This window comes from Nanorana parkeri, unplaced genomic scaffold (assembly GCF_000935625.1).
Source record: "Nanorana parkeri isolate BGI_ZX_2015 unplaced genomic scaffold, ASM93562v1 scaffold123, whole genome shotgun sequence".
In the NCBI taxonomy this organism is placed as follows: domain Eukaryota; kingdom Metazoa; phylum Chordata; class Amphibia; order Anura; family Dicroglossidae; genus Nanorana; species Nanorana parkeri.
The window spans coordinates 103,757-115,486 of record NW_017306391.1 but is presented as its reverse complement, the minus strand read 5'-3'; the positions used below and the strand labels follow the sequence as shown (position 1 = coordinate 115,486).

The 11,730-nt window shown below is 42.0% G+C and overlaps 1 protein-coding gene across 3 annotated transcripts in view; it reads left to right on the top strand.

Annotated features, from left to right (window-relative positions):
- Positions 1-8,172, top strand: part of HACE1 (HECT domain and ankyrin repeat containing E3 ubiquitin protein ligase 1) — a 97,764-nt gene extending 89,592 nt beyond the window's left edge. For all 3 annotated transcript variants that reach the window (XM_018553540.1, XM_018553539.1, XM_018553538.1), the window contains 3 exons: positions 116-186; positions 4,976-5,089; positions 7,287-8,172. In XM_018553540.1, coding sequence (XP_018409042.1) covers positions 116-186; positions 4,976-5,089; positions 7,287-7,389 — 288 coding nt within the window. In that variant the 3' untranslated portion in view covers positions 7,390-8,172. The remainder of the gene's footprint in view (positions 1-115; positions 187-4,975; positions 5,090-7,286) is intronic.
- Positions 8,173-11,730: the final 3,558 nt, after the last annotated feature.

Below are 11,730 nucleotides of genomic sequence, written 5' to 3'. Positions count from 1 at the left end.
ACCAGTATCGGTGCATCCCTAATATCAAATATATACCAGGGTTTATCTTAATATATATATCCAGCTGCTTTTTAGAGAAGTCATTTTTTAACAGTCCTTTGTGCTTTGTTTTCAGTGGTTCTGGGAGGTTGTCCAGGAACTTACCCAAGAAGAGAGAGTGTTGCTTCTCCAGTTTGTTACTGGCAGGTGAGTAATGGATTAAAATAGCCACTTTAGTTGCTGCCACCGATGTTGTTTCCGCTGGCATTGTCATAAAAATAGACAACGTAGTCTGGAAAAACATACATTCATTTTCCTTTCATTTGCTGCTAGATGAATTCTGTGACTGTCATTGCAGGAATCGGTTGTATACAAGGATTTAGGAGTTCTTCTGTAAACTTAACATACTTCAATTTTTAAGGGTTTTATTTATTGCCTTGTGTGGAAAATAGATGTCAGTGGTGTTGAAGGAAATAAATCAGAAACCGTTCTGCCATTCATTATAGATCAAGCTCTTCAGCAGAATGAAAACTCAGTTCTTGCTCCCTGATCATTAGAGGTGTGTTTAAAAAAAGAAATAAATATGCCTTCTTCCTCTGCTTTGCAGTCTTTCCTGTGCAGTTTATTCATTACAATCTCATCTCCGGTTGAGTATACCTTTAGTACCACTTCAGCAAAAAAAAAAAAAATCAAACATTCTTTCCCCTGGCTGCGGACCATAAAATTAATTCAATGGATCTGGTAAAACAAATACATTTATGATTGTAGCTTTTATGATTCCTGAATGTCTTTTAAGAATAACTCAGATGTCTTTGTCTCACGCTGTACGCTTGCTTCTGAGTAATAATGGCTCCAATTCTGATGGCTATATTGTTTATGAAGCAGTATAGTGTTACGAATATAGATAAATGAAAGACTTTGTTAGAATCTCATCCAAAGCAAGTCACATCTTTCCCTTTCCTGCTTTGTTAACTCTGGCACTTGTTCTCATTCTTCCTGCTTGCTTCTCTGTAGCTTTTCCTCAAGGTACATGCATACTTTTTGCTTTGCTTTATTGCTTTATACTCATTTATTAATGTTATTGGTTAATATTTAAATTGAGAATCTAAAGCTTCAGTCACATGCTTTGTAATAAACTGTGTTGGGCGTTTTGTAAAAACAGATTTTTGCCATGAATATGTACACAGAATATTAACCGAAAGATGTTGGAGTGCATTGTCAGTTTATGGATGTTTGCACTTAAATGCATTTACCGGTTAACCTGCCCTAAGCTAATACAGTATAACAATCCTTTATTTTGTCACCTTAGCAATATCCTTACCTTCTGACCTGATTTTCACATTCATAGTTAACTGCAACTGGAAGGCAGCATAAATCACACAATATATTTCTAAAGTCTTTACAAATAAGCTCTCATTTAGGTCTCCAGGATTTTGAAAAGTTAACCTTTGCAGTGGGGCTACCCTGCAAGGGTTAATTGCTTTTTTTTTATACTAGTAATAAAGAAAAAATACTCACCTGATCCCCTATTCCGCCATGCTGCTGGATGGGCCGCTTCCCTGGGTTCCGGCAGTCTAAGTACCTGTGAATCATCACGTCTAATGTAGTGTGTTAGACACGAGGACAGCAAGGGACATAGCACAGCCTTAGCATGGGGGGGAGAGGTGGGCGGGCACTGCTGCAGGATCAGGAATCAGCTGAGTGTATTTTCTTTATTTGGTCAATTGAAAAGTTGAGAATTGATGTCCACTCATAGCGCTCTCTTAGTACAGACAGGGGTGTCCGCCTAGTGTGAACAAAGAAACAAAAGCAGAGGAAGAAGCGCTGCGACCAAGTACAAATTTACTCTGTCAAAGGCCTTCTCCGCATCGGTGGACAATAGAAAGGCTGGGGTGGCCCTCGACAGAGCGGAGTGGATGAGGTTCAGGGCTCGTGTGGTGTTATCCCTCGCCTCCCGCGTCGGGATAAAACCCGCCTGATCCGGGTGTATAATGTCCTTAATATAGGGCAGCAGTCGCAGTGAAAGAATTTTAGAAAACAATTTCGTATAAACATTCATTATCGAAATGGGGCGATAACTCTGGCATACCAGGGGGTCCTTCCCCGGTTTTGGAATCACCTTTATGTGGGCCGAGAGAGATTCCCCCGGTAGTTCCCCTGTTTCACGTACCGAGTTGAGGGCCCGAGTAAAGTGAGGATTTAAGATGGGGGCGTAGTTTTTAAAGTATTGTAGGGTGAATCCGTCTGGGCCAGGGGCTTTTGACGAGGAAGTCAGTTTCAACGCAATCTCTAGTTCGTGATCCGTGATCGGGGCCTCAAGCAATGCAATCGCCTCCTGTGGGAGGGCCGGGAGGCCCGAGGAGGCTAGGTACCTCCGAATGCGGGACAGTCGTTCCGTTATGCCCGCTGCAGAGCTGGGCTGAGGGAGATTATAAAGCGAGGAGTAATATGCGCGGAAGTTGTCCGCGATATCCGACGCGAGGTGCGACAGGGAGCCCGTTGGGGACTTTATCACTGGGATCAATGACTTCGACCTCTGCTGACGAAGGGCATGGGCCATGGATCTGCTACAATGGTTGCTGTATTCGTAAAAATGTCTCCGACACTTAGCTAATACTGCTTTGGCGCGTTGTAGACATAAGGAGCGAAGGGAGTCCCTTAATCGGGCCAGTTGGGCCGCGAGGTCCGGGTCAAGGTCACGCTTGTGTCGAAGTTCAAGCGTGTGGATCTGCGTTAACGAGGTTATGTGTTGAAGGCGTTGACGCTTAACCTGAGAGCCTATCCTGATTAGAGTACCCCTGATGTACGCTTTGTGGGCTTCCCAAATATAGTATGGAGAACATTCGGAGTCCGAGTTCAGTTCAAAGTATGTCCGAAGCTCTGATGCTATCTCCGACGAAAGGGTCGGGTCCTGCATCAGAGTCTCGTTTAGTCTCCATCGCCACGGCTTAGTATCTTGTGATTGGGGCGTAATCGGAGACTGAGATAGTACCAATGGATGATGTAGATATCAAGTGCAATGCGGAGTGGTGCATCAAAAAATAGTCAATGCGCGTATACGTTTGTTGGGCAGATGAGAAAAAAGAATAGTCCCTTTCTGTAGGGTGGTGGATCCTCCAGACATCGGAAAGTTGGTGCATGTGGAGACAGCGCCTAATCCTGCGCAGCGCGGCCCTAGACAGGTGAGAAGCCGCCCTTGAAGAGTCCAGTTTAGGGTCAAGAATCAAGTTGAGGTCACCCCCTACGATCAGCAAACCCTCCCTGAAGTCATCCATCGCAACTAGCGTCCGTTCCAGGAACGGGATCTGTGCGTGATTAGGGAGGTAGAGGTTAACCAGAGTTACCATCTGGGAGTCTATCCTGCCTTTGATCATAAGGAGGCGGCCTTCCTCCCCCGCATGCACGTCCCCCAGGGTCCAGTGTATTCCACGTGAGAAGACGATGGATACTCCTCTCGATTTTTTTATCAGGGGAATAGCTGTGGTATGCCAATGGGTATCTGAGGTCCTTGAGGGGAGGTTCATGATAGACAGGAGGTGCATGCAAACAGACTGCAGGAGACCAGCAGTGTTAAGCTGTAATAAAAGTAAAAAAAAAAAAAGTAAAAATCATTAAACAAATGGCAGTTATATATGATACCCCATGCTTTGGCAAACTAAATGTCAATTAGTTAGGGTCTACATTTAGTTTAAGAAATAAAGTTCAAGCAAAATGTGGCCTTTTGAATTGTGTGTAAGAGTAATTCCATTGCATGCCTTTTTGGTTTAATTTCTCTTTTGGGTCGCAGCAGGACATTTACTAATGTCCACCTTTGACCCAAAACTCAGCAAATAGCAGACTACTTCCTGCTTTATGCTGCCAGTGCAGAGCCGCGTTGCAGCCGGAATGGATCCCGTCAATATTGTTGGGATCCACCCCATTGCCTGTGACAGCTGGTTCTGCCTCTTTAGAGCCACAGCCAGCTGTGCTCGCCCCCTCCCCTGTCTGTCCTTCCAGTCACAGCTCTCAGCAGGGAGAAGATCGGGAATTGAGCAATCGGCGGTATGTGATCCCTCAGTTCTCGATCTATAGAGAAAATGTGCGACAGCTTCAGTGTCACACATCGGCTCTAACTATGGGCATGAGTGTATTTCACTCTCCCCATAGTTCTCGTTTAAAAATCCTTATGTTTCTCTGTGCACTATTGCAGTTAGCTAGTTAGGAGTCCGTTGGTCATTATGTGTAACTCCAGGTAATTTCTTTTAGTGTTGGATAGTATTGGGAAAGGTCATACCTCCGTCAGGTTTTGGTTTCTATCTGGGTCTCTGTTCACTTCTGGTCTAGAGGACCGCTGAAAGGAAGCAAAATTAGAGCATTTCCCATGCTAGCATTTAGAACAGAGGTTTTAACCCTTCCCCATTCTATAAATTACTGTATATGTATCCATTGGGGATATGTCCTGTCTCAGTAACCGCTGTCACCGAGTCATGGAAGAGAGAAAACTCCCTCCCAGTGGGGACCCAGGCAACAATAAAAACTTGACAGAGCTTGCAAACGCTCTAGCTTTAATGTAAAAGATTTTATTTGCAAACTAACTCTCCACCTTTGCCTGCTACAGTGGGGTGTGGACTGTTTTTTAAAAATAATCTGGATGTTTTTACCCAATACTTGACGCTACTCTAATACATTTTCCAAAGGGAAAGTTCATCTGCAATGTTGGTTTAGAACTGCAATTTGAATGGTTGTCATGAATATCTTAACAAGCCTGTCCTAATGTAAAAGCATAAAGGTTGTTATGATTTGTCAGTGGTTTCATTTCTTAGCTGACTGATTTTTAATCTATTTCCTTTTTGTTTACTCTAGTTTTGTATAATCCCTTCATGTTGTTTATGTTACACTTGAATTCATTTATAATAGTAAATGGTAATACTAATTTTTGTCAGCAACATATGTGTTCCTGTTATTGCGGTATATTCAGATGTTTACATATCTATTAATCTGTGGTTTGTATGTTCAGTTCCAGAGTACCTCATGGCGGCTTTGCGTACATTATGGGAGGAAGTGGGCTGCAAAATTTCACTATTGCAGCTGTGTCATATACATCAAATTTGTTGCCAACTTCTAGCACATGGTACGTTCTAAAGATCAATTCTACAATGTATTAGTTCAGGGTCCAGTTGTCATGCACAAGTCTATTGGATACACTAGGTTTCATAAGCAGTTAGAGTCAAAAGAGCATACGTAGAGTTTCCCATTCACTGAAACCTCGTATTTGATTTGATGTTACACACTTAGTAAAGCTCATTTTTTAAATCCTTCTTGATGTCTCTATCCGAAAGTCTCATAAATATTTCTATTACATTACCCCTCTCTATGGTTGCAAAAATGTAGGGTCCTTTGGCTGTTTTTTTCATTTGTTCTTTTCTCCTTAAGCTACTTATGTTATGCCCACATTGATTCCACAGCCCATTGGCTTGTTGGAGGTTCCTAATTTATTATAGAAGGAGCAAAAAGAGAGGGCATTTTTGGCTGGGTCTGATTGTACGCATTCTTGTTTAAAGGGGGACAGGGGCCAATCCAATGTAGGAGCTTGGAGTTAGGAAGTGAGCTAATTGTCCCCACTACCAATGTTCTAGGGCAACCTTGTGGTTGTGGGGACCAATGCGAATGCTGGATATGTCCAAGTTATCCAGTAATTTACTATAAAATCTGGTGAGTCCTGCTCTAGGTTATAGAGAAGCATTTGGAGGAGGGTGACCTGTAGTGAACATCCACTGTGATTTAATGCCTGATAATTGGTTATCATGCATGTGGGTCCCACACTAGTGAGAGCACATGTTGAGCCTCTGTTACCAGTCACGGGTGGTGGATTCCAGAGAAGTTCAAGCTCTCCTTCAAAGAGTACGGGGTTGGGAGAGAAAGTGGACATGTTTCCAAGTACCTCGGAAGTCACTAGCAGTCAGAGTATGACAGCCCTGTCAGTGATCAGTATGTGGGAATCGGTGTACATGGGTTGCCATTTCAAATTCTTGAAGCTTCGAGGGACAAGGTAACTCGTCTTCAGGTGTAGAGGTGCCAGTGACAGGAGCCTATGGGCTGGGGTCTCCCAAGGAGTGCTAAAATATGGCGAGGGCAATTTCCTTTGGCTGAGAGGCTGGGGTCGTTTCAAGGAGGCCCTTTAGCCATCTTTTCCCCTCCAATTACTACCCTCCAGGTCTTCCAGTTGGAGTTGCAGCTGAGATAGATGATCGAAGGTCGAAGATACCATTGAAATTATTCAACGTGGGTGTCCAGGTTGGATTGTTGCTGTAACTCTGCGGGGCCCTCTAATATCTTTCTGTATGTACTTTAGCAAGCCCTGGAATTTCACCAGGACTTCTGTCAGATGTTCAGGATTCTCAGATGTGTTGGACTCTTAGTCAGTCATAGTCTTGTAGCATTTGGGGCTCTGATCTTTCAAGTCCCTAAAGGCTGGTGATGAAGGTCCACTAGACTGCACGTGTGGCGGATACAGTCACCATCATTTTTTTGTGTGGGTGAAATATTTGTGCAAGTCTGTTTATGACTTTGCTCTTTGGCATCTGCTCTCCTTTTCCCACTGGACATACTGTTGCTAGGTAGTAATGGTGGATATACTGTAAATACTTGCATTGTAATGGCGTGGTAGCTCCATAGCTGTGCTCCTTACTCGGCAATGCTCAGCATATGCTCCCTTCGCTAGACCTTTAATGGAAGAAAGAACTGTCTCCAGGTGAACCTGTGGTCTATGTGGAAAAAACTGAGGTCTGTGGATGGGTGAAGGAGAGGAGGTTTATCTAGTTTCCCTGTACGATAACCGTTCTCCCTTTTGTATTCCTGCAGAATATAACCAACTTCAGGTTTGTATATTTAGGAAATACAGCCAAATATATAATACGCAGTAGTGCAGACATGCAAATAGTGAATCTCATGATTGCTCTTTGCACTCCCTCCCAGCAGTGGCCAGTGAAGGAAAAAATAGAGTGTAGATTTAGCAATACAGTGCAAAAGGCAATGATGTGTGCATAATGTAGTTATTCATAGAAATCAATCCGCTTTTAGTAGTTAGAACATTAATTCTTTCTGGCTGCTAAATATTCATGAGCCTTACACACTGCTCTTCGTTATTAGAAAGAAAAGCTGATTCTGTTTTGGTGCATTATGATGTGTATGATGTGTGTGCATATATAGCCCTTTGTGTTATAGATGCGATCACATAATGTAATTTTGTTCTGTCCTATAGGGATCTTTTTATTTCAAAACAAATCTACAGACTTTGATTTTATCTGTATAACTCTTTTCTATTACAGCATCAATATGCTTAAGTTACCTGAATACCCAAGCAAGGAAATCCTAAAGGACAGGCTTCTTGTGGCATTGCACTGTGGAAGCTATGGCTACACAATGGCGTAATGAAGAAAGAAAAACTCATCTGACTACTGATGCGCAATTCAGAGTGGCAGAACCAATTTAGAAAACTGTCAAGAGGAAAACAGGCTTGATACTGCCCACGGGCAGGGCTGACTTTCAAAGATTTGTAAAGTACCTATTTTCTTCAAGATTAAGTGTTGTTTGTGTGGATGTGTGATTTGAAAAGCAAGGGGAAAAAAAAACCATAGACAGTTCTCCCTGGCGCATCATGCTCTTCTGATTTGAAAAACAAGCCACGTTTTTTTTGTTTTTAAACAAAACCACTCTTTTCATGGATGCATTCAGTTTGTGTGATCTGTTTAATTACTGCAACAAATTGCTTTTATAAATTATTATTTTTTTTATGATTCATTTATTGAGGAAGGAATGATTGCACAGAGTATGTACGTTTACAAAAAATCTTGTAAAACCTGTAATTGTTTTTTTTTTTCTTCCCCTGTGGTTTTAACATTTTAGTGTTTATAAGCTGTAAAAGTGAGTTGTTTTGTTATCATTCTGTACCGCTACCAATAACAGAACTTCATTTCAGTTTATAAACATTTTAATTATTTCATGCAGTTTTTTTGTTTTTTTTCCCCATACGTGTTTAAACTGTTCATCTGTTTTCATTTTACAGCTGGTCAGGAAAAAGAACAGCCTTGTTTTACATTTATGTGACCTTTGCTGTTATACTTTGTTCTGAATTGTTTATACATTGGTTGTGCAGATCTGAAATGTATTTTTGTACAAATCAGCTTGCTATAATAAAGTATTTTATAAACTTTTATACATTGACACAGCACTGAAATATGTCTTTGCTTTGTGTCATTTTTTTTTTTCCTACAGAAGGCTAATACCGGTAACAGGAAAGATCGCAAATCATATAAAACGACTGTGTCTGCAGTCACGAAGACTCTTTTAATTGAAAAGAGCAGTGGCACCAAGCTTAAGTCGTAATAAATTGAGAGGATAATTGGTATGAACACATTAGTTTGGAGTGGCCGTTTTATGGGCATAATGATGAATAAACAAAGACCATGTACAGAACAATTCTCTCAGTTCCAAATCAAAGCATGTCAAGGGCGATAATATGTGGCACTGTGTTTGTTAGCACATTTTAATGGTTGCCCTGAGGCAATCTACCTACTGCACCAGTCTGATTTTGAAAACTCTTTCAGGTTTATTTACTCTTATGTAGGATACTTTCACATTGCTTTATATAAAAGAACCTAATAATTACGTATAATAAAAGCATACAGAGTTCAGGAACTTTGAGGTACATTCCAGTCGAAGCTGAAATGTAAATCCTGAGATAGATACAGGTAGCTCAATCTATTTGATACTTTATCATCCAGATGTCGCTATATTTTCCTAAAACACAGAACATTCTTTTGTCGGCAATCTGGTCTGTGAATGCCTGCTTGTGATGCAGGTGAGGAGTTTCCAAGCACACCCGCTCTCTCACAACAGGAAACCTGCTGTAAGGCTGATAGAAAGAAAATGTCAGTACTAAAATATTTTTAATCATTTATATTCAGACCCTGACCCTGTCACCACACCATTCATTTAAAGAAAAAAAATCTTATCATAAGATATGTGCGTTTAACAAATTTTAAGCATCTTATTTCTCTGTAAAAGCCTCCCTTGTGTAGACATCCAAAAGCCCTGTGACTGCTGCTGGGGGGGCTGGTATCTTGGATGTGATGTTAGCAGACTCTCTATAGCACATGTGTCAAATTCAAGGCCCAGGGGCCGAATCCGGCCCACCAGGCCATTTCCTAGACTTCTACTTTCAGATCTAGGTATTAAGTTATTACTAGAACTAGTGATAATCGAATGCAGAGGCAATTATGATAAAGATTCAATACATTTATATAGTCTTACAGGCCCTTTGAGTGCAACCATAATGTTGATGCGACCCTCGATTAAATTGAGTTTGACACCCCCTGCTCTATAGCGACATGCGATAGTATGTAGTATTTCCTTTGCTCCTCCCTTGGCAGCTACATGTGTGTGTATGTATATGTATAATAACTGGTCCAGAGAGTAACTGGACAAGGGGGGAGTGGACTGTGCTGCAGAAAATGACTCTTCCTGAAGTGGTTGAATTGAATAACAGGTTCAAAGTCACATTGCAAGTAAAAAAATTGTTTACGGAAAGGAAAAACACTTTAAGTGAGTATTTAGATACTTGCAATTATTTACATTGGTTACAGTTTCCCTTTAAATCTGACGATAATGGATGCAGAGGGAAAGAAAAAAAAAAAGTTACATATGACATGCTTTAGGAAGCATACTCCCATTGAACAATCGATGAACTGTATAAAGGCTGGCTGCAGCAGATTACTGAGAACTCAGATTAAGGTAAACCGAGTACATTGTCTGACTTTATGACAGTTGCTCAGTTAGCTGGATAGCATTTATAGCTTATTGATTGGTTTAACGTGTTGCGTGGAATTGCTGTTTGAAGAGTTACTCAATCAAAGCACATTACGTTTACTGTTTTACCCGGGCTTGTAATTTACACAACTTTGACACACTGCACAGCCATGATGATCAATCCACTACTACTGTATTTAAATTTTGCAGAGGTAGTGATGCTGTTTCCTTGTACAATGAACAAGCTGAAGGTGAGGACATAAAAATCCAGCCTACCTGAGCTTAGGAATAGGTATATCGCATGTCTGGCTGTTTAGTATGGCAGATGTGTGCTAAATATCCCTATTAAAACTAAAATCCAGATAAATAACCGCACATTTTCATTTAAAGTCCCCCCCCCCCCCCCGGTTCAGCAATTCATCTTCCTGCTGCAGTGTCTGGCAAGGGAGCATGTTGGACACAAATGAAGATGGATTTGTTCCACTCAGGGGACACAAGACTTTTTTTGATTAATAAAGCTTGTGAACCGCATAGTAAATTATTTTGGGACCTGTGTAGGCTGTCGCACAGGAGCCTATAGTTGTTTACCTTTAGGGAATGGTAAGGGGTTAAAGCTGAAGTTTAATCTGCTTATATTTTGCTTTACCTGTTTCCTCCTTTCTCTCTCATCAACATGCTAATGACCTTTAAATAAAGCCTTTGTTTTCACCTTTGTCTATACAATGCAGGTAGATCATGGTTACTGAGGGGGGCTGGCGGAGTACTTCCTGAAAACATGACAGCACCCCACCTCAGTACTCCTCTTAAGAGCCCTTAGCCCTGATGCAAGTGGTGTTATGCAAACATCAGAATGTCTAGATGCACGTATGTCAATCTGGAGGAGTGGGCATCTCTAGCCAGACTATATTTGCATGCAGAACACTCTAGGTAACACCCAGCTTTCATGATCAAAACAACTGAAATCCAATGAATGGAAGGGGTGCACAAGGACAGTAGGAGCAATGAATTAGATGATTATGGATGTCCTCCAGCTGGGAAATGAGGCAGCCTCTATCAGACTTGCTGCAGCTTCTAATATACACCATGAAAAGTTCACAGTGTGCAGTGAAATAAGAGTAAGCAATTTCAGTGAAATATCAGCTTGTACAACTGTTCACGACTAATGGTAGAGGTGGAGTTGAGTTTTTTTTTTATACAATAAAAAAAAAAAAAAAATTACACATCTTTCAAGATTAAAAGAAGCTCCTATCCAGTGGCGGAACTATTGCCATAGCGACCCATGGGGCACGGGACATAGGGGGGCTTGGCCAAGACGAGGAACAAAGGGGTACCCCTGATGCCGTGTGGGCCGTCTGGGTCACTATCGCATCATAGGCTGCTGGCTGTCAGTGGTGGCTGTGAGGAGAAACACGCCGCTGTCCAGATCACTGACAACCTCTCAGTGATCTGTGCAGCGGCACATTCCTCCTCACAGTCACTGCTGAGTCAGTGACATCCAGCAGCTTGCGGTGGAGCAGGTTGACAGTGGAACAGGACTGACAGGTAAGAGGTGTGCAGGGGTGTGACTAGCCCACCTGAGAACCTGCAGAGCCCACCATAGAGTATGTGGTGGGCTCTGCAGGGTCGCTCTCAGGTGGGCACTGCAAGGGGCGTAACTAGAAATCACAGGGCCCCATACAAAATTTTGCTATGGGGCCCTGTGATTTCTAGTTATGCCCCTGCTCCTATGATCTGCTTATAAAAACACAATACACTCTAACAATATTGTTACAATGTATTTGGGAATTCTGTCAGAAAACAGTTTTCAGGCTCCATTTACACAGAAGCCTCTGTGTGCACTCCTAATAGACAGAGCGGTACTAAAACTGACAGGAAACAATACCGGCGCCTCCACGTGCAATATCGGCCAGTTGCAATGGTAACAAACACACTGAAGAGGCAGCTCCCACAGGTCAAAGGACCTTC